The 22,556-nt window shown below is 55.0% G+C and overlaps 1 protein-coding gene across 6 annotated transcripts in view; it reads left to right on the top strand.

Moving 5' to 3' along the window:
* Positions 1–21,644, top strand: part of PDE9A (phosphodiesterase 9A) — a 92,025-nt gene extending 70,381 nt beyond the window's left edge. For 3 of the 6 annotated variants that reach the window (XM_073231284.1, XM_073231288.1, XM_037014786.2), the window contains 12 exons: positions 2,832–2,913; positions 4,736–4,810; positions 8,911–8,997; positions 9,794–9,898; positions 10,157–10,239; positions 11,257–11,413; positions 14,010–14,123; positions 16,406–16,510; positions 17,206–17,334; positions 18,627–18,722; positions 20,270–20,372; positions 21,110–21,644. In XM_073231284.1, the coding sequence (XP_073087385.1) occupies positions 2,832–2,913; positions 4,736–4,810; positions 8,911–8,997; positions 9,794–9,898; positions 10,157–10,239; positions 11,257–11,413; positions 14,010–14,123; positions 16,406–16,510; positions 17,206–17,334; positions 18,627–18,722; positions 20,270–20,356 (1,120 nt within the window). In that variant the 3' untranslated portion in view covers positions 20,357–20,372; positions 21,110–21,644. The remainder of the gene's footprint in view (positions 1–2,831; positions 2,914–4,735; positions 4,811–8,910; positions 8,998–9,793; positions 9,899–10,156; positions 10,240–11,256; positions 11,414–14,009; positions 14,124–16,405; positions 16,511–17,205; positions 17,335–18,626; positions 18,723–20,269; positions 20,373–21,109) is intronic. The other 3 variants (XM_073231286.1, XM_073231285.1, XM_073231287.1) reach the window with 3 other exon arrangements.
* Positions 21,645–22,556: the final 912 nt, after the last annotated feature.

Here is a 22,556-nt window from a genome sequence, read left to right as displayed (position 1 = left end):
GGGGACAAATGACCACCAGCCTGAGCCCCAGGGGAGGGCAGGCTGGGAGCCCAGGAAGTGAAAGCAGAAATAAGCCCAAAGACAATGGAAAGAAGAGGCACCATGCCAGGTTCTCTTGTTGGCTGGAGGATGCTGGTTCCCATGGCAACGGGATGCGGAAGCAGCAGGCGGGGGTGCCTGGCTGAGGTGGGGAGGCCCTGGCAGGAGTCGCCAGATACCCAGCAGATGCTCTCAACGCTGGGATTTTCAAGGAAGCACCTGGAATCCAGCAGTTAGCCGTCTTGTTTGGTGAAAGCTTCCACCGCCCTGCTGGGAAATGCCCGCAACCTACTCAGACAGCACACGCACCGGTGTTTATTGGGAAGAAGTCAGAAGCAGAAAAACAGAGATGATGGATCTGTCTTCTCATGTGCATACACCAAGTTTGTCATCGCTCAGAAATATATTGGTGGGACTTCTCGTTTACAGGGTGACCGTGGCAGTCGCTTGGTTGGCACCTGTTACTGGCTCATTCGTGACTCTTACAAAGTTGCTTTAAATGCCCCTCCACACATGAGCTGCCAGGAGCAAGCCAGTGACTTTGGCATTGGGTTGGGTTGAACATGTCGAGAAAAAAAACCAAGGGCTCTTCAAAATGGAAAAATAGACTTCTTATTGTGAGTTCGCAAGTTGCACGGTCCTTGTGAAACCTCCAGACCCTATGGAGGTGGGGACGAGCCTCCAGTAATGACAGAGGGAGCGGTGCCCCGGAGGGAAGGCTGGGCTCTGTGCTTCCCAGATGTGTTCTATATATAGTAGCTGGTTTTGAAAAATAACCAAGGAGCACTGTGTCGTAATCGTTTTTCCCTTACAACACTATGAGCAATAAGCCGATCCAGTGTAGTCAGGATGCAGCTCGTGTGTTTTCCCAGGACACAGGGCAGCTCTCATTTTTCACCCACCCACTGGTCCTTTTCCCTCAGACCTTGGTGAGTTTTGCATCACCTTTCAGTACAGCCTGTAGACAATCATTTCTTTTCCCCTTTTAACATAAAGTTCTGTCACTCCACTCAACACTCATAATTACCTTAAGGGTCACAAGATAGTCCATCTTGTTGATGTACTGTAATGGTCTAAATTTCTTCCCATTTGGAGACATTTAGGTAGCTTCTCGCTTAGTTTTGTATTTTTGTAAAAACAGGTAAAGCAGTGATGAATACATCTGTGCAGAACAGTATGTGTGATTCTTTTCTTAAATTCCCCAGAGTAGATGAACAGGCTTAAAGGATATGAATTTTTCTATGGCTTGATGGGAAAGAAACATTTTCCTCTACTCTTCAAGGTTCTTCTCACTGGTCTAAGAATCAAACTGAGACAGATTAACAGGAGAAAGTAAAATTATTTAATTTTGTACGTAGAGGAACCCCACATACATGAGAGGTTTAAAGACAGAAAGAGACAATGAGGTATCTAACACCACCCTAAGCTCAGGAATGGATGGCCCGGGGCTGCAGCGGGAGGGGGCGAGGCACGGGGCAGTATGAAGAGCAGTTGTTTGGTAATGAGATGTCTGCCCTCCATATGGATGGGTCACCGAGCTAGAATTTATTTCTGGTAATAAGCCCTTTTTAGGGAAAGCCCCAATTTACTTTTTCCTAAGTAGTTAGGGAGGGGTAGGACTTTCTCTTGAGCCCACGGGGTCTTGATTGCCCTCAGCTCAGAATAGTCCGCATGCTGATGAGTGTATCTTGGGGAGGCCTATTTATGCTCCTTCAGGCTCAAACTCTAAGGTATTAAATTGTTCTTCCAGAAGCTAGAACCTTATTTACAAATCACAGGATCTTGCACTGGTGCACACCGATGGTCGGCCCCCTGCACACCAGCCTAGGGGTCTCAGGGGGCTGGGGGTGGCCCCCCACCATGCTCCCCTGGGAGGGTAGAGAGCGTGTCCACGCCCAAGAGACTTAAGGTCCCCAGGTGGGGAAGTGGGACATGGAAGATCTCCTGGGGTGGCTCCCCAACCCACATCCAGCCCCCCGGGACAGCCAGGTCAGCCACTGTCGCCTGATGGCAGAAGGGGGTTTTCCCTCCAAAACATACCTGGCTCATGTTGTTCTGTTCTTATGTGGGATACCTTGATATTAAGTAATGAAGAACAACAGTCAGACAGCAAAGTCTTCTCTCAACATGGATATAGTGGGGAAAATTGGGGACCTCCGAAAAGCCCAAGATAGGAACCCAGACTAATCGCACAGGGCAGGGCCTCACCCCGCAGTTTCAGAGGAGGTCTGCTTCATAATGAAATTGGGTCTGTAAAGCAACACAAATGAGTTTGTGATGGGCTAAGTGAAAAAAACAAGTTACAAAAGAGTAAATTTGGCATAATTCCATCTTTGTTTAAAGACTGTCTGTGTGTGCATGCCTAGGAAAATTCTGGAAGGATACCCCAAACTTAGCAAGGTATTTCCAGTGAGATTTAGAGGAAAACAATGGGTTAAGTAGGAAAAATTTTTTTTTCCTATTTGTCTACTTCTGTGCTGTTTGAATGTTTTAGAGTACAAGTATTTTGCTGGCATCATTAAAAAAGTATGTTTTAAAGCTTGTCTGAAGTGAAGATGGCATGTTTTCCTAGAGCCCAGTACTATCTCGGGAGGTCCAGGTGGGTCCCTGAAGGTGTAGCAATGTGCCATCCCTGGTTTTGTGACTTACTGTCCCATAACTAATAAGACTGAAGGGTTTTATGAGTTTGGGTTGGTTTGGTTTCCTTTGGAGAGGTGTTTGTTTTTGCTCTGATGCGTCCTCACCACCAACAGCTTCTGGCCATGCCAGGACTAATCTCTTTTTCCCCTTAGGACCAGCTGTCCCTGTAAGCATAGTTTTCTGGATAACACCAAGAAGCTGATGCCTCCACGTGATGTCCCCACATATCCCAAGGTAAGGCAAAATCTGGGTCCACAGTCCCAGGGCACACGGTCCCCACCCTCAGCCACCCTGAATTCCTGGCTGGCCCCTGCTCTCTGCACATTTGCAAAAACAGCTCCCACCCTGGCCCTGAGCAGTGGAACTCCTGCTTTTCCAAGTCAGAATGCATTTTCTCTCTGACGTTTGTTCAGCAGAAGTGGTCCCAGATGGAACCTCACTTGCCGGGAGGGAATAGCTCTCGGTGTCCATCAGGCCCCTCGTTGCTGACTGGTGAATGGTTTTTGCACTCAAATGCTATATTAAAGAACTTTAAGTTGGAACTAAGTTATTTTAAATCTGCTTCATTGGATGTCCTGTCCCCAAACATAGTTATGGGAGGTTTTGCATTTTTTGTCCCAGGAGATTCTTGGTTAAAAGAGATCCCAGGCCCTTGTTAAAGCAGTGGTGCCTGGGAACTGAGTGGGGAGTCATCGGACTACTATGGCAGAAGGGTCTTAGGATGTTGTTCTCCCAGCTCAGCAGTGCTGTAAGCTGTGGGGGTGGTGAAGCCCTGGCCCAGCTGAGTTTCTGCAGACTCCTGCCCAGAGATCTGAGCTGCTCAGGCCCCAGGGCTTGCAGACAGTGCACCTGGGCTGGGCACCAGGCAGGCACCCCCCCACCCACCATCCCGCCTGCCAGGGAACCTTCCAGAGCTGCCTCCTTCTGGGATTCTTTACTTGGGCCCAAATGTGAAGTATTGTTTTCAGGGACACCTAGTGCCTTTTCCTGCAGGAGAATGTGACCAAAATCTCTCATGACCTGGCCTGGAGTCATGGGGCCCAGCCTGAGTCCATAACAAAAGGTGTTAGTCCCCCATTGCAATTCCTTTAAAAAAAAAAACAGAAGACTACAGCTGACCCTTAAAGAATGCAGTGGTGAGGGGCACCGACCCCCGCATGGTCAGAAATGCAGAAACAACTTTCGGTTCCCCCAGAACTTAACTACTAATAGCCTCCTGTTGACCAGAAGCCTTACTGATGACATAAGCAGTCGATTAACACAGATTTTGCATGTTACATGATACATACTGTATTCTTACAACACAGTAAGCTAAAGAAAAGAATTTTTTTCAAATTCTCAAAAATCTCTAAACAATTTTCCACCGCATTTATTTATTGAACAAATCTGCGTATAAGTGGGCCTGCACGGCTCAAACCCAGGTTGGTTCGAGGGCCAACTGTATATCGAGTGTTTCAGGATTAGCTCTCAGGGACCGTCTGATGTCTAAAATCACAGAATCCTGTTTCTTCTGAGTTTTAACCTAAACTCTGGTATTCCATGGAGCCGGCACCCCGCTGCCAGCGCGCTGTCTCAGCCTGCAGCTGAACTAGTGACAGGTTTCCCAAAAAAGAGACTCAGAACAGCTCCTTAGCCATAATTTGAATTTAGGCCAAGTAGATTTTCTTCCCTTGACTTCACCTTATTGTCTTTCCTCAGAGGCAGGTTTGATGGGGGTGTCATGTTCTGTAGGTACAGGGCCCTGGGGGCTCATGAGCTTATACAGGAGGGAGGCGCCTCCACATGTCAAGATGGACAACGCTCCCATCACCCCAAACTCTGCCAGCACCAGAGGTGCCCCTTCCTGGAGCCTCCACCCCGCATCTGCTGATGGGCCTCTGTCCTAGGGTTCTGCCCCTGCCAGACTTCTTGCGGGATGTAACCTTTAAGTCTGGACACCAGTGTCCTTGAAGGGGGGCTAAAGGTGGAGGAAACATGCAGCCCCCGCTTGAGGTCAGGGCCTGTGTCAGCACAGGGCGTGGGGGCCCAGCTGATGCCTGCCTCCTGTCCCCCCCAGTACCTGCTCTCCCCAGAGACCGTGGAGGCCCTGCGGAAGCCCACCTTTGACGTCTGGCTTTGGGAGCCCAACGAGGTGAGTGAGGGGCCTCCCAGCCTGGCTTGCTCTCTCATCCCCTTCCGTTCTTAGTCCTCTCTTCCTTTTCTTGTTTTGAGCTTGATTCTCCAGGTTTTAGCTCAAACTGACTGTCGGCCAGCTCAGGAAGGGGGCTCCGGAGCAGAGAGCAGGTGGGAATGTGCAGGAGCCGCAAGGGTCCCAGGGACCTGAGGCCATGAGCCCCGGGAACATCCTCATGAGCACCACCAAGTCCCCCAGGGCCACGTGCCGGGCGCGGGAATGCCGTCCTGGCTGGCCAGAGCACGCGGGGCTGACGGCCACACTTCGGAGAAGTGTTCCCTCCAGACAGACCTCAGCCAGAGAGCTCTGCCGAGAGCCATGCCACAGCCAGACCAGAGGACTGCAGGACTCAGGGAGCAGAGGTGATGCCCTCAGCAGCTGTGGCATCTGCGGGAGAGGGCCTTGGTGCCCTGGGCATCTGTGCAGTGCCAGGGCCTGGGCACCAGCATCTCTAACTACTGCGTGCATGCCTTCATTCATGTGGGGCCCCACACGGAGGACACCTCAGCACCACCGGCTGGAGAGCCTGATCCTGTCCACCCAACCCGGGCCCCGCAAGAGGAGTCACCCGCCTCCTTCTGAGGGATCATCCTGCAGCAGCATTGAGCCGGGTGCCCAGTGTGTACCACCAGCCAGCGTGAGGACAGCAGTTAGTGGAGCAGGAGGCATGTTCAGTGTGCAGCCACCACCTGCCACATCAATGCATGACCAGAAGTGACGGAGTATGGGAGGCAGCCGGGCCAGGACCACAAGTTAGATCTTCAAAGGGAAGGGCTAGGACCTCGCGCCTCATAGGCTCCCACTGAACAGGGGGCCCAGGCTGGACCAAGGCCTGCCCACAGGCAGGTGGGCACAACGGCGTGCAGATGCCAGCCTCCAGCAGGTGGACAGGCACTGCCACTGGGGCACATCTGGAAGGGCCACACCCCTGAGGTGGCTCAGGCTCCGGCCCTCAGAGAATAAGGGCAAAGCCAGGCCCTGGTAGCCCAGCACAGATGTGGAAGTAGGCATTGCTGCCAGCTAACTCACTGTCACTGTCTCCGTCTACCCCAGAACCCCTCCAAGCACAGCACCACTTGTAGCCAGAGAGATTGCAGCCTCCAGGCTGAGAGGCAGGATTCACGCATGCGTGATGGGAAGGCCGCCTGTCTGTCCTCCCCACACGCCCACCCGCAGCATATCAACCGCACAGGGAGCCTGACATGAGGTTCCAGTGTTCCCATAAAGTGTCGAACTGCCTGCGGTGACAGTCCAGAGATGCCACCATACAGGTGCCCTGCTGCTGGCGAATCTGAGGATGCCGTGAGTTTTGGACCATGGGCAGCAGAGAGGATGACTAAAGGGATATTGGAAAACTTCAACAGCCCACCGCCCTCCAAACCACATCTGGCCACCCACAGCCGCGCCCCCTGAGAACAGGATCAGGGCCCCGTGGTGGCGTTCACCCTTCTCCCCCAGAGTGGAGGCATTGCTGGGCCCAGCCCGGCGTCCTCTGGGTCACACACCAGATGAGGAAATGACCTCACAGTGCGCTTGTGCCCCCTCACTGCCATGTCAGCTCTCCCAGGGCTGCAGCAAGCCCACGTGGCAGCGCAAGCACTGGCCTGAGGCTGTGGGACTCCTGGCCCCCCATGAGTCCTCCATGCCTGCCCCCCATGCCCAGCCCAGCCTGCCACGGCGTCCTGGGCTGCCAGTGCAGAAACAGACGCACAGAGGAGTTGCTTTTGCTCCAGAGCCGCCACGTAAGTGGCACCAGATGGTTTTGTCTGCCGATCATCTCCAAGTCTTGCATCTGATTTCACAGCAAACATCTCAGCTCCCCAGGATTGCCAGAGCGGCGTACAGACTGGTGGGGCGGGGACAGGGGGAGTCTGCCCGGTGCACATCGGTTCCGTCCCCTCGAAGAAGAGAGTGTGCAGTTAGCTGCAGGCTCATCCCACCTGGGACATCCCAGCCCCCACGTGGGGCCTATGGGACTCCGGTTTGTGCAATGCCACAGTGGTCTCTGCTCCCACAGGGGTTCCTTCCAAAGCCCCCATGGATGCCGCAGTGCTTCCCATTCTCACAGACTGTGTAACAGGGAAAGCTGGATATGTGGTAGCGCGCCCTGCATAGTTCCCTGGGGCTGCCGTGACGGGCTGCAGACACGCCGCTTAAACAGCAGTGACTTACTGTCTCACATCTTGGAGCCTGCGAGTCTGGGGTCCACATGCGGGCAGGGGTGGCTCCTGAGACCTCTCTCCTGGGCGTGTAAAGGGCCCTCTGCTCTCCGTGTCCTCACGTGGTCATCCCTCTGCGCGTATCTGTGTCCCAGTCTCCTCTTCTTCTGAGGACACCAGTCCTAGTGGCCCAGGACCCACCTCCAGGACCTCATGTGACCTTCCGTACATGTGACCTCTTTAAAAACCCTCTTTCCAAACAGTCACACAGTGGGGTTAGGACCTCAGCACACTGATTCAGGGAGATGGTGCAGTCCCTAACATACCCTTTGGGGAAGAGCTCAAACAGTAAACAGGCCACCAGGCAGCTGTCCCTGGCACCAGCAGGGGCTGCCTGCCTCCACAGCAGGAGGCTGCTGGTGAGGCAGGAGGCAGGGCCCAGGTGTGCGGCCCTGGGCAGGGGAGCCCTGCGCCCCCGGGATGGAAGTTGTCCCTGTTCTGCTCATCCCCCTTCTCCCTGGGCTCTCCATCCAAGACCTGCCTCCCCAGAAAGCAAAGCCCACTTTGTCAAACTCTCACTTTTTTTTTTTTTGAGAGGGCATCTCTCATATTTATTGATCAAATGGTTGTTAACAACAATAAAATTCTGTATAGGGGACTCAATGCACAATCATTAATCCACCCCAAACCTAATTCTCAACAGTCTCCAATCTTCTGAAGCATAACGAACAAGTTCTTACATGGTGAACAAGTTCTTACATGGTGAACAGTACAAGGGCAGTCATCACAGAAACTTTCAGTTTTGATCATGCATTATGAACTATAGACAATCAGGTCAAATATGAATATTCGTTCGATTTTTATACTTGATTTATATGTGAATCCCACATTTCTCCCTTATAATTATTATTTTTTTTAATAAAATGCTGAAGTGGTAGGTAGATGCAAGATAAAGGTAGAAAACATAGTTTAGTGCTGTAAGAGAGCAAATGTAGATGATCAGGTGTGTGCCTGTAGACTAAGTGTTAATCCAAGCTAGACAAGGACAATAAAACATCCACGGATGCAGGAGATTTCTCTCAAAACAGGGTGGGTGAGGTTATAAGCCTCACCTCTGTTGATCCCCAATTTCTCACCTGATGGCTCCCCTGCGACTGTGCCTGTCTTAGGTTGTTCCTCCCTTGTCAAACTCTCACTTTTTAAAAATCATTTAATCTTTCTTCTTTAGCTTAATTAGCTCCAAAGCTCTGAGCTATATTTAAACAGTGACAATAAATCCTCTTTGGGACCAAAAACAAATCTGTTTCAGCTCGAACAGGGTTTCCACCGAAGACAGCTCCGTGGGATATGACTAGGGGGAGAAGCTCGCACCGGGAGGCTTACCTCCCAGGCGCTGCAAGTGACACAGTCAAAAGCCTGCCTAGTGCCCATGAGCCAGACGGGCATAGCAAAGAGTGTTTGGGAGTCAAGTCATTAAAGCCTCTTCATACCCGGCTCAAGCAGGGAGAGCCCCTGCTTAGATGGAGCTGCGTCCCAGGGGCTCAGAGTGCGTGCTGACCGCCTGAGGTTGTGTCTCCGGTGTGGAAATCAGTAAAATCGTCCCTGATGTGGTCCTTGGGAGGAGAGTGTCCCCTCCAATCACTGTCCCTCTTGCATAGAATTCTGTTGACTTCCAAACCCCGGCTGCTTTTTCAAACCCCTGCTTCCCCTCCATAGGGTCCTGAAGCCCCCAGTTAACAGCTTCGCTCTAGGGGGCTCCCAGAAGGGAGGGCTCCCCTTCTGGGGGCAGGCCTGCAGAAGCTGCCCGGCTGCCCTGTGGCACCTCCATGACTGTGGAGGGCGGTGGAACCCAGGGCCGGCGGCCGCCCACACTGACACCCTGTGCTCATGTGCCCGCAGATGCTGAGCTGCTTGGAGCACATGTACCATGACCTTGGCCTGGTCAGGGACTTCAGCATCAACCCCGTCACGCTCAAGAGGTGGCTGGTAGGTGGCAGGCCCCCTCCTGTCCCTCCTGGACAGGGTCCTTGGTTACAGGGGAACGGATGGTCTGGTGCCTTCCCAGTGGCACTGGGCTGCCTACCAAGGGAGGCAAGAGGTGAGAGTTCTGTGGGGACATCCAGCCAGTCTGTGTGTCCCCAGAGCACTCCTTACTGCTAAGCAACTGCTCCGGTGAGTGAGAAAATTATTAAAAACCTAGGGAAGCAGTAGCTCCTAAAGCAGCAGTGTGCATGTGTGTGTGCACACCTGTGAGTGTACAGGTATGCACACCAGTGAGTGTACAGGGGTGTGCACCTGTGAGTGTGCAGGTGTGGGCATGTTTGTGGGGGGTGTGGCTGCATGTGAGTGTGTGTGAGTGTGAGCAAGTATGTCGAGGGGGGTGTGTGTGAAAATGTGTGTGTGTGTTTAGCAGATCTTTTCTTAAATAAAGTACTGCTCAGAACCAACTACTAAAAGCTTAAATATTAAAAGGTGTGATGGTGACTAGGGGGTGCCCAGAGCCCCTCCCCAGCTCCACATCCCCATGAGGCTCCTCAGCCCCTCTCTGGGGACCCCTCAGTCCACAAGCCCTGGGTGAAAGCCTGGCCCCACACCTTTCCTTGGGGCCGGAGGGGCGCCCGTTGGAACCTCTCAGGCCCCTGGGCCACCTGGTTCTCCCCTTCAGCAAACACAGGAATGCAGCTGGCAGTGCAGGCACACAGGTGCACCGGGTGGTGGGGCAAGGCCGGGACCCTCTGCCGCTGGCAGCAGGGCAAGGTGGGACCCTCTGTCTCTCTTGCAGCTCTGTGTGCATGACAACTACAGGAACAACCCTTTCCACAACTTCCGACACTGCTTCTGTGTGACCCAGATGATGTACAGCATGATCGGGCTCTGCGGGCTCCAGGTGGGATGCGGGGGTGCCCAGGACACGGCCCTACACACAGTGGGGAAGCCTCAGGTCTCCTCAGCAGCCCCTCCCTCCCCATGGGCAAGGCTGCTCCCAGGTTCTGTGAGCAGGTGCACACCGACCCTCCTCAGCCTGCCGGGAGATGGGCAGGTGCCCCCCACCAGCCCAGCACTGGAAGGGGCTTCCTCCTCCCCATATCCCTTCCCACCACAGCCCAGCCCCTTGCCATCCCATCCCACCCTCTCTCTAATCCAGGAGAAATTTTCCCAAATGGATATCTTGACCCTGATGACAGCGGCCATCTGCCATGATTTGGATCATCCAGGATACAACAACACGTATGTGAGGTTTCCTCTCTCTTTTCCTTTTAAAGGACACCCTGGGTATCAGAGGAGAGCTTCTTAGCTCAGTGCTTGGACCCGCTCCAAGTTGGGGCTGTGAGTCTGGGGCTGTGTCCAGGCCTTGGGCCTCCCTGGGCAGGACCCTTAAGTTTACCAAACCCCAAGGGCTGCCGTACCCCTTCTCAGTCCTGGACCCAGGCTCCACGTCTGCACAGGCAGAGCTCTGGCAGTACCAAGCTCTCCCCACCCCAGCACCCTGAAGCAGGGAGTGAGGCCTGCATGGGACAGGCTGGCGGGCAGCTAGGGCTGAGCGAGGGGACGGGCAGGAGAGGGGGCCACAGGGGCCAGGACGGACAGGCTTTCTGGAGCACTGGCCCACTCCCGCCTCTGGGGGCCAAGGGCACAGAGCTCCACCCCATGTAACTGCCAAGCCAGCCGTGAGGCACAGGTGTGTGTCCTAGTGACACAGCCGTTCCTTCCGTCAAATTTGCATGTGCAATGACATCAGACGTGCCTAGAGCCTTACTGTCACTTGTCAGGACCAGAGAAGATTCTGGGGTGTGAAAGTCTGTGCTCTGCAAAGGAGGCTCTCACCATGGCCACCGGTCCCTCATTGCACCCTCACAAGTGATGTGCAAAGCACAAGCTGGCAAAGGCCTGGAACAGAGCACCTGATGGGAAAACACATCTAATTCTTCTCCCAAATGTCTGCCTTTGCACGTACTAAAAGGTTTTGCAAGGTGCCGTGACAGAAGACCTGACCCCCATAGGGCTAGTAAGAGGGAAAAGCTGAGGCTCAGGGGCGGTGCCTTCCCGCGGGACTGCAGAGACTTGGGGGATCTAGTTCCAGGGGCCACACAGAGCCAGGAGGGCCAGGGGCAAGTGCTGAAGCAGGCCAGGCGCATCCGGGCCTTCCTCCTGCCTCTGTGGCCGCCACCTACACACCTCGGTGCTGTGAGGTGCTTCCGAGTGTGTGGGCGCCTGAGGCCCCCTTTGCCCTCTCCCTGATTCCAGGTACCAGATCAATGCCCGCACAGAGCTGGCCGTCCGCTACAATGACATCTCGCCCCTGGAGAACCACCACTGTGCCGTGGCCTTCCAGATCCTCGCCCAGCCTGAGTGCAACATCTTCTCCAATGTGCAGCCAGACGGGTTCAAGCAGATCAGACAGGTGTGCAGGGGCCCTCCGACTGCAGAGTGGGGGGACTTCTGGGGACACAGTGACCACCACCACAGAGTAGAAACCCCCTCTCCAGTGGCTCCCAGAAGCTCCCCATCACAACAGTGCCCGCTAGGGGCCCTGGGAAACTGGCCCTCCTGCCCTGTCTCCTGCATGGCCCAGTGGCTCCCAAGAAGTGTGTCCTTGGCATGCATATGTGGGAGTCCATTGACCTGCACCTCGTACTCCCCATTTAACTTAACCCTCTGAGACACGTCCTCTTCCTTGGCAGCCCAGGGAGGGCAGCTCGTGGAGGTCAGGTAACTCACCAAAGAGCTGGGGAGTACAGCCAGGCCCCGGACGACAGCCTGCACCAACCTAGCAGGCCCTGGCAGCTGTCCCCTGCCACCCCGGGACCAGGCAGGCCTGCCACCCCTTTCAGATGAGAGACCCTTGGGAGGAGGGCAAGAGTAGCTGCCTGTCCTCGAGAACTTACAACTCCCTGGAAAAAGTACCCGCACCACCCTGCACTCCGCCTGGCGTTCTCAGCAGGGGGACGATATCAGTGTGATCTCCTGGGGGGTAGTGGGTTGAGTGGTAGCACCTCCCTCCCCACCAAAAGAAGGCATGTGTACCCCCTGACCCCCAGAACTGTGAATGTGGCCTTATTTGGATGGAGTCTTTGCAGCTGTGATTAGTAGTTACGATGTCCAGTTAAGATGAGCTTGGATTATCCAGCTGGGCCCTAAACCCAACGACAGTCATCCTCGTGAGACCCACAGAGGCAAGAGGAGATTCACGGAGGAAGGCCACGTGAACACGGAGGCAGAGTTGGGAGTGACGTGGTCACAGGCCAAGGACTGCCTGGGCCGTGGAAGCTGGAAGAGACCAGGCGCATATACCCACCTGGAGCCTTCCGGGGGGCACAGCCCTGCCCACACCTGGATTTCAGACTTCCGACTCCAGACCATGAGAGAGTCCCTTTCTGTTCTGAGTCACGCAGAATGTGGTACTTTGTACGGCAGCCGCAGGGTGCCGTGCTCAGAGCCGTCTTCATGGGGAGCCCCATGAGCTGCCCCACCTCATTTCCATGTGGGTGGCCTTGCTTCAAGACGCACCCGATGAAGACTGGAATCAGTGCTGGGAAAACTCTCAGCTCCCTCCTGGAGAACTGATGTGCTTCCCTTTATCACGGCAGCAGCCTCATAAACCCTTGTTTCCCCATTTACTCACACTTCCAGGAAGTTCAGAGCTAAATGCGGTGCCTAATTACAGTCACCACTGAATCACCAGTTCCCGGGACAATTACCTCACCTTCATCCATGGCCTTTCTGGCCTCTGTACCGTGTTTACGGAACCACCCAGCACACGGGCGCTCCGTGGTGCAGTGGTCACACAGCAAATCATCCTCTGCAGTAGGCGAAGGGCCAAGCCTTGAAGAGGGGGCCAGCCTTCCCACTGCTCGGGGATCAGAGCAGCGCCCCAGGGGGAGGGAGGGCACCCAGCTGCAGAGCAGCGCCCCATGGACTGGACCTTCACACCGCCTGCCACAGGGACTCACCAGCATCGTCCTGCCTCAGACACTCTACTTACATTAAAATGAGGCTATTTATGTGGGCAAAATCACTTGTCCCAATTTTTAATGATATTTTGTCCTTGAGTATTTTGAGGGATAACTCCTCATGGGAATAGATCCTTCACTAATAACACAATTAGATTTTTACAGAGAAATTGCATTATTCAAATGCCAGTGATATTTCCCCTCCCGAGATATATTTGAGAAGATCTGTGCTGACCCATTTGAGCTTGTACTTGATGCTTCTGGGTTGTTTTTTTTGGAAAAGTACAATATCCTACCCAACACGGATGTGTGTTCTGTAAACGTGGGATGCATGGATGCACGGACAGATGATGGATGGATGGTCGGATGAGTGCACAGGCGGATGGATGGGTAGATGGATGGATTGATAAGTGGGTAAGTGGATGCATGAATGGATGGTGGATGCTCATGATTTCAAATTATACTACTTCTCCTAAGGCAATATTTGGTTAACAAGGTAAAAAAATATTTATATTTTAAAAATCATTGCATTCTCATTGCAGATTGTTAATGGAAGAATGCTGTTAAATATAATCTGACTTTGATCGTTCGCAAGCAATGTACACACAATCACATACAGATTAGACAATAGAAAAAAATATTCCTGAAAAACCAGTTACTGACCTCCAAGAAGATCTAGAAGGAACAAACCATGTATCTAGGTTACTAGATCGAGGGGAGGCATGTGTCCTTGGCTGAAACCTGCTACACGTCACGAGGAAGCACAATGTTAGGCTTGCCATGTGCAAGTGGGCTGTCCTGGCAGGCCCAGATGGGTCTGCACTCTGCAAGGACACAGCATGTGGGGGTCACTAACACCCACTGGGGCTTGAAGTCCAGGTTAAGTCTCAGTCTGTTTATCTTAAGACTTAGGACAGTGACTTAGCCACACACATAGCATTGGCATGAGGACCGAGTGCTGTGTACCAAGGGCTTGGTACACACGGTGCTCACTGAGTGATTGTTGGCGTTGTGCAGGTGTTAACCCTTTGCTCTTTCACTATTCAGGGGATAATCACGTTGATCTTGGCCACTGACATGGCACGGCATGCAGAAATTATGGATTCTTTCAAAGAAACGATGAAGAATTTTGACTACAGCAACGAGGAGCACGTGACCCTTGTAAGTAGCTGTGAGCGTCTCTGGGACGGCTGCCAAAGGAGCCCCCCTCAGCTCAGACTGGAAACCAAGAAACCAGTCGTTAACCTTGCCTTGGAGTGAGTGTCAAAGCTGGTTTCAAAGTCACACTTCTTACTAGGGATGCCCCCTGGCACGGCCCCCATCCTGGTTAGAGGCTGCGTTTTCCAATTCTGGTTTCAAAGTGCTAAGCAGTGAGGCAGGCCATCTCGCTCTGGTTTCCTGAGAATAAGGTGGGCTCTCCCCGAAGACAAGGCCCCAGAAAACACACCGAGTCCCAGGCTTTGTGGGGCAGCTCAGGGATCTGGCAGGACCCCCACGCCTTAGGATGCAGCACCCCACCTGGCCCCCACTTCTGGGTACCCCCATAGCCAGGGAGACCAGAGAAGGGGAGGGAGCACCCCCAATGGGAGGGTGCACCCGGGCCTGCCCTTGGAGAAAAGAAGGCATGAAAATCCCTCCCATCTGCAGAGACAGGGTTGTGAGCCTTGTCTCAGCCTGCAGTCTCCTCTGGCATCCTGGCAGTTTTAAAGCCAGTGCCATGCTATCACTTTCCATCACTCGAAGGTCATGAACAAGGACAGATCAGGCTGACCTCCTGACCATCCAGTCCCTGGTAGGCCAAGCCCTCCGTGGGCCATCCACCCTGCAAAACTGAATTGTAGATAATACACAAAGTCTACGAGCGAGGGCCTCACATTATCAATGACTGAACACAGGAGAATGTGTCCCCAGAGGCAGGGCCTCCCGAAGCACCCCTCCCAGAGGTGGAAGAGGGGTGCAGTCCTGGGGCGCAACGCCTAGCTCCAGATGCCCACGGAGTGTGGGCGCTGCTGCCCCCAGATGTCAGGAAGGGTGAAGGCGAGGATGCCCCTGGGGGTGGGGAGGGAAGCATGCCCAGGCCCTTCGGATACCCGTTTCCCACCTGAAATGTAAGGGAAGGCCAGCCGAAGAGACGGGAGGTGGGCGGGAGGCCAGACTGTCTCCTGCCCAGTGTCCAGTGGTCACTTGGGACAGGAAGTGCGCCTCTGCTCCCTCCCTGCAGCTGTGCGAGTGAAGGGGCAAAAGAGGCCGGGTGCCCAGTGTTCCCCAGTGTTCCATACACCCCGGGACCAGGCAAGGGTCAGGGGCACGCACACAGACAGGGCCTGAACAAAAGCTCCTGCCTCCTTATGGACTTGGGGTTTGAGGGTGGAGGACAGGAATGGCAAGGTTCTGGGCCAAAGTGGAGAACAGGGCTGCAGCCAAGACCCCATAGGAGGCCTGAGGCCTCTGTGCAGCCCCCTGGACAGCAGGGCCCGCAGCCAGCTTCCCCAAAGGCCTGTGGGCAGAACCCTGCAATCACCTGCAGTCTGGAGGCTGACTGCTTGCAGGGAGACAAGAAAGGCCGGGCTCAGTTCCCAGGCACAATAAGGAGGATCCTGTGCAAGGGACAAAGGGCAGCCACATCACCTCAGGGTTCACCTGAGGTTAAGCCGATGAGCTTTGCAGGTCACCTTCCCCAGCCCTCCCTCCAGGGAGAGCTGGGGGCAGGCAGCCTGCACAGACCCGGCCCACAGCCAGAGTTCACGTGCCGGTGCACCTGCGCCCAGTCAGCCGTGGACCCCGATGGGCAGAATAGCCCTTCCCCATGACGGTCATTTGCCCCCGGAGCCAAGCAAGGCCATGTGGTGCCAGGCCTCTGCAGCCGCCCCTGAAGGCACCCACCTGACTGGTTCAGGTGGAAATGCTCTGGCTGAGCCCTTGGGCCTGACACATGTCCTTCGGAGGGGCCCACATGTGCTCAACCTCACCAGGCTCGGAAGGGGGGAGTCTTCTGGGAGGGTGAGACATGCCCCACCTGGGGAACAGCACCGAAGAGATAAGGCCCCCCCAGGCAGGGTGGTGGGGGACACCATCAGAGGCAGGGGGCAGCTGGGAGGGCTTCAAGGAGGGGCCAGAGCAGGACCTGAAGGGCATACACTCTGCTGTCAGTGGCAGGGACAGCGAGGCCACGTGGTGGCTCAGGGGTCCCAGCACCGTCCACCTCCAGGGGTCCCTTTTTTCCCTTTAATCTCTGCCTCCCAGTGACGCCTTCTGTGTGTGTGTGTGTGTGCACGCGCGCACGTGTGGGCACACCAGCGGCACCCTCGGAGGGAGGCAGCAGCCCGCTTGGCCGGCACCACCGCCCGGACCCCTCCCGTGACGCCAGCCCAGGCCCACACGCGGGGTGGCAGCGGGATACGCTGTGTCCTGTGTCCATGCCTCATGCCAGACCTCTTTTTCAGCTGAAGATGATTTTGATAAAATGCTGTGATATCTCTAATGAGGTCCGCCCAATGGAAATTGCAGAGCCCTGGGTAGACTGTTTATTAGAAGAATATTTTATGCAGGTAAGAGTGTTGCGGAGCAGCCAGACCTGTCACTCTCCTCAGCCCCTTTGACAGGCTCCATTTGAAACAAGGTGGGCGCACGAGGGTGGACAGTTTCTGCAGGCCCCAGAAAGCCGTCCCTGCAAGCGGATGTCAGAAATGGAATGGGTTATGATTTGAGACACAAGGGGCAGTGACAGCCTGGAGAAGCTAATGTAAAACTGCCCTCTGTGACCGCTCACTGAGCAGCTGGTAGGGACAGACGCGTAGGGCAGATGGCCCGGAAGCCAGGAAGCTAGAGCTGCAGAGGCAGGAGGGAGCCCCAGGGTGGCAGAGAGCAGGCAGGTCAGCCTGCCGTGGCAGTGGGGAAGCCCCCAGGCAGAGCCACGCAGCCTGACCAGAGTGCTGGGAGGACAGTCAGCCGCTCCCTACGGCCTCCCAGTGGGCCCAGGACCACGGCAGATCCGTGGCCTCTCCTGCCTCCCAGCAGCCCTGAGTGCACTTCGCTGGCCCCCGCTGTGCCCTGCCCTCGGTCCCCTGAGCGCTCCAGCCGGCCCCCGAGGTGCAGCTGCCCGTCCACCCCTGTCACTGCTAGTGCACCTCAGGTGGGCTGGTGACACATCAGCCTGTTTTTCTCCAAGAGCAGTGACCCTCAGAGTTCTCCAGAGTCCGTGGTGTGCCTCCCTTTAATGTTGCCATCTCCTGCGTCCCCACAGAGCGACCGCGAGAAAGCCGAAGGCCTTCCTGTGGCCCCTTTCATGGACCGGGACAAAGTGACCAAAGCCACAGCCCAGATCGGGTTCATCAAGTTCGTCCTGATCCCGATGTTTGAAACAGTGACCGAGGTGAGCAGCCACCACCATGTACCAGATGACGCATGACAGATCACACTCGTGTGCATGCTCACATGCTTACACACAGGCACTCACACACGCCTGTGTGCTGTGGCTGCCTGCTCAGCTCCTGCCTAATGGCGGTTCCCCCTCCAGCATGTCCAGATCATCACCTGGTTTCCCCACCCTGTCCTTCCCACCCTGCTCGCTCCCAGAGAGACCCTCTCCACAGTGCCCCTGCTCCCTCCAGGCACCAGGTGGGAGTCCCTGCCAGCCCTTCTCATCTTCACCCTCAGAAGAACCTCCTAACCTGCCCATACTCCATCCAGCACACAGCTGTCACCAGCTTGCTGTTCAGCAAACTCTCTCTCTCTGTCTCCTGAACCTTCTATGGCTCCCCATGCCCCTAGCACAGGGCACTCAGCCCCACCCTCCCTGGCACTCCTGTGTTGCAGGACAGTCCACAGCTCCTGGCCCTCACCTTTCTTCAAACCTCCACCTCTGAGCCCGTTGCTTCATCTAGGGCTCCCTAGCTTGGCCCCACATCACCCACCAACCTACAGATCTACCTCAGAGCCCCCTTCCTCATACCCCATAGACCCCTACTTCTCTGGGAACTTGCCCTCCTATTTGTAGCATCCCTTCCCCAAACCTCAGAGCTGTCCTGTGCAGCAAGTGCTAGTGGCTGTGCAATCCTACAAGGAGGGCCCTGGCCCCTGACACCTCCTGCAGGAACCGGGCTATGCTGGGGATCAGGGCAGAAGGGGCTGGCCTCAGGGGCTACAGAGGGCTCCAAGTGGAGGTAGCCCCCTGAGCTGAGACCCAGACAAAGGAACAGTCACCAGGGGACATGTGGGGTGTGAGTGGCGGGCAGGAGCACAGAGCCGTGGCACCAGGGCAGAGGTATGAGTGGCAGCGGAGGCCCTAGGCCACATGGTGGGAATGGCCTCATTCCTCTGGCCTGTAGGCCCTCAGCGCTAGTGGGCAAGGTTGGCGTTTGGAAGGTGGGAAACTGCGGCACTGACAGCAGGACACAGGAGGGAGGGCAACGAGTGGTTTTTGCCAGGTCTGTGTGATATGTGAAAGCAGGAAACAGAGGGGACCCTGGAAACGGTGGATGGTGGGTGGTGACCTGTCTGGGGGCTTCACGCGGCCTGAGAACCTCGGTCTGGATGCCGCTGCCTGCATGGCGTGGACCCTCTTGTGTGACCCCCTGAAATGCAGAGGGCCTGACACCCGTTTTTCTCAAATGTGTTCCATCGCTGTGCAGATGATGGACTGAGCGAACCATTGTCTCTCCGCAGCTTTTCCCGGCGGTGGAGGAATTTGTGCTGCAGCCCCTCTGGGAATCCAGAGATCATTATGCAGAGCTGAAGCAAATGGATGACGACGTGAGGGAGGTAAAATGCACCATTTAGAAACGTGGTCTTCCTTGTGGCATGCAGGTCACAGGCACGTCACACTCCACTCACCTGGCTTGGGAGCAGGCCCCTCCAATAGGAGCTCACGGCCACCCCACCAGAAAGCTGACCAGTGGAATGAGGGGGCCTGTACCCTCAGCAAACCCGGCTGCACAGGCCGAGGACACCCAGCCCTCTGCTCCTTTGAGGGAGGCACATGACACAAGGCTGCGCCCCCCCAAAAGGCAGCCAAGTGTGTCAGCAGCTCACGCACCGCAGATCCCTCAGAGCAGTGCCTGGCCCCTGGTGGGGCCCTGTCCTGTCCTCCCGTCCCCAGAGCTGGCCTCGTTCAGCGAGGGGTGCGGCACTGGGAAAGCCACCACCCGTGGCCTGGTGCTGGGCCACGGCGCTCTCAGCGTGGCAACCTGGCCCCTCCCAGGGGTCAGGGAGACAGTCTGGCTTTGCGTCACTGCTGGGATTGGTACTGTTTGGGGAAGGTCCAGGTCCCCAGCTCAGAGCCAGTTCAGAGGGTTTCTGCAAAGCCCCTGCGCTAGTCTGGCCAAGTCCCAACCCCAGTGTGTACAGACCTCTGCTTCAGGGCCCCCTGCCTCTTGGGACCCCATGGACATCCCCACCTGACCTCCAGCCATCCAGGCCTCCCCCTTGGGCCACCCTCCCAGCCCCCTACCCAGGGGTCCCAGTAGAGGTAGAACAGTGTCTCCGCCTCATGATTTGTCCCCATCCGGCCGTGGCCAGCATCACTCCCCCAACCCTTACTGCACACTCTCTTCAGGCAGCGTGCCCCCAGTTACTGTGCCCACACACCCCTTCCTCGCCATCAGGAATGCCCCCAGGCCCCGACTGAGAGCTGAGTTGCAGCTCTCTCTCCCTCAAACTGCTTTGTGATACACAATACTGGGCGTACTGTCAGTGCTCAATAAATGCTTACCAGTCCACTGGCAATTCAGACTGGCAACCGGTTTCTCTAGGTGAAGTCTTCTACCAGGTCACAGAGAGGTCCTGAGACTCCGAACACCTAAGAGCAAGTGATTCAGAGAATAGATGCCAGAGCAGGTCTCCCCCTGGCTGGTCCCCGGGGCATCCATGAGCATCTCCATGAAGGCCTCGAGTCTCCAAAGCCCAGGCCTGGCTGCCCAGTGAGGGCCCCTGGGACCCTCCAAGGTGCCTTCCCACCCCCAGAAAGAACAGACCCCAGAAAAGGCAGAAGGGCCTTGGGTCCTGCACTTCCTGCCGCCAGGCCCCTGGGGCTGAATGCTGTATCCAATGGTGAGCTCCTTGTCCAAGCACCAGACAGTGGCCATGAGCGGCGAGGCTCCAACAGCAGGGCGGGTGGCTCCTGCACACAGCTGAGTGTGAACAGCTCACGCCGTGTGTGCTCTGGCACACCAAGGTTGTAGACGTCCGTCCCTGTTACATGGTTCAGGCATCTTGTGCCGATGGGAGGCTCTTTGGCAGACATGCAGACACGTGCTCGCTGCCTCCTGGAGCCTGATCTGTGCCTTCTGTGTCCTCTGTCCTGGTTACAGAGGACTGAGAGCCTGACATCTGGAGGCGCCGACAGGTCAAGAGAGAAAAGCAGGGATGTGAAAAACAGCGAAGATAATGTGGTCTGAGTCGGCGTCTCAGTGGGTATGATAATTCAGACTCAAGCGGGGATTGTGCTGAAAATCTGTGGGAAGAGGGAGAAGAGGGGGCAGAGAAAGTCTTAATATTTTTAAGGATGTGAAACTTGCGTTTCTTGCATATAATTACTACAATTAGGCTCTGAAAGGGAGACATGCATTAGCTAATAGAAAAGGTCGATAATTAGCCATTGGCACCTCTTATAAGGGAAAACACTCTTAAAAAGCTTTTCAAAAATAAAAAGCATTTGCTTTTGTAAGCGTGCTCCCATGCACCTGTTACTACCGCCGTTCGTTCAGCCCGTGCAAAAGGCAAACCAGCCCATCTGGCCTCGGCGTGGTAAGGTCACAGCACTCGGGTGTCTAAAGGATCACCCGAGATTCCCAGGTGTAGAGCGCTCAGGCTCAGGGTAAGAGAACTGGATTTGGTTTTGCAAGAGAAGCAATGGCAGGCCCCAGCCCTCAACACACTGTGCTCTGCCAATTACAAGCTGAGGGGTGGGCACGAGTGTCTCACGTGTCTGAGCCTCAGTGCCCAGGCTCCAGCTGGACGGAGCGACAGCGTTTCAGCCGGTGTGTTAGCAGTGAAACGGGCAGGACGCTGGCATGTCCCAAGTGCTTAGTAATCGGTGGCTTTTCCTTTTCCAGTCAGATCATATCTTTTAACAGCTAGGCAGAGGGGTCAAAATTGTTCGATTTTGCCTAAACATGGTCAAGAGTATGTCGAATGCCTTTGTTTTTTAGGCGTTGTCTGTGTGTGATCCTGTGACATGTGTGTGATGTCTCCTGAGCATTTTTCATCTCAACAGAAACGAGCCCAGTAGTCCTTCTCCTCCTCCCAGCAGACTGAGCCTGCAGACAGCAGCAGACGGGCTGCGGCCTGGACCAGGCGGCTGAGCTCCGTGGGACTCCGCAACTCAGAGGCGAGGGCGTTCTCAGCAGCTGCACCGCAAGACCACACTTTCTAAGAACTGTTTTGTTCACAGATATTAAAAAAAAAAAAAAAAAAAAGGAAAAGGGAATTTCTTGATGCTGTACAGAATTTTTATTTTTAAACTGTCTTTTAAATAATATATTCTTATACAGAACTGGGTACTGCACTTTTCTTTAGTAGGGGCGTCTGTGCTGGGGCTGCTGCAAACCACAGACACCTCCCCTGTCCTCGTGTGGAGATGAAGGACCCCGTACTTTGATCAGACGAATCAGAATGATTGCCCAGTGCGGTGCCGTGTGCACACCCTGTGTACATTCAAAATTAAACATCAGCCTGGTGCCCAGAGTGCAAGGATGTGCACGTATTCTGTTTGTGGGCGGGGGGCGTCGCAGTGCCAAGGCCACACACTCAGACTGAGGCAGCGCTGGGGAAGTCCGTGGGCATGAACATGCCACAGGGCTGGCATCCACTTACAGGCGGGTGGGAATTTAACATTAAATTGGCAGGTAAGAAAAGGAGCTAGTGTACATGTGCCCTGGAGGGGGTCTGCCTCGGGTGCAGGGAGAGCCATCCTGTCTTCCTGCCTAGGTTTTAGGGACAAGCACTGGGGACGTTCTGGACGGCACTGTGCCCACAAAGGGAGGGCCAACCCCCAGCTTGGTGGTCAAGCTTGGACAGGTGGCCCTTGCCTGAGCTCTCAGCCCCCTACATGTGCTTAGACCCCTCACTGCTCCCCGGGGCCGTGGGCTCCCTCTCTGCCCCCCTCTAGGGATAAAAGAGGCTCCACACTAAAGAACTGACCTAAAGGCCATCTGCAATCTGAGCTCGGTGACATTGCATTTGTTCAGTCTGAGCCTTTATGCCCCATTGGTGAATTCCAGAACATTCCTCCTGGCCTTTGAATAATTCATTTTCAACCTGTGAAATTTTCCATCTCTTCTTGAATCCAGTGCACTGTGAACAGGGCACAGGCTTCTACACCTCTTAGGTTCTTTTGTTTTTGTCTTTGTTTTCCATTTTAATCCTGCTAAAGACGATACACAGGGTGGCTTTGACTAAAACACGATCAAACCTTAGCAGGAGTTCAGCTATCAGTGCACTTCAGCCTACATGTCACCCACACAAAAGATTGTTACCTGCTCTCCCCACTGGGGAAAGATTCCCAGAACAATACTTTCTAGCATATGCCGAATGTCTACTTCACCAAACTCTGTCTCCCTTATCAAACTTCATACAATTACTGAATTTTATACTCAT

The sequence above is a fragment of the Manis javanica genome, chromosome 3 (genome assembly GCF_040802235.1).
Source record: "Manis javanica isolate MJ-LG chromosome 3, MJ_LKY, whole genome shotgun sequence".
In the NCBI taxonomy this organism is placed as follows: domain Eukaryota; kingdom Metazoa; phylum Chordata; class Mammalia; order Pholidota; family Manidae; genus Manis; species Manis javanica.
This window is presented reverse-complemented; position numbering and strand designations above follow the sequence as displayed.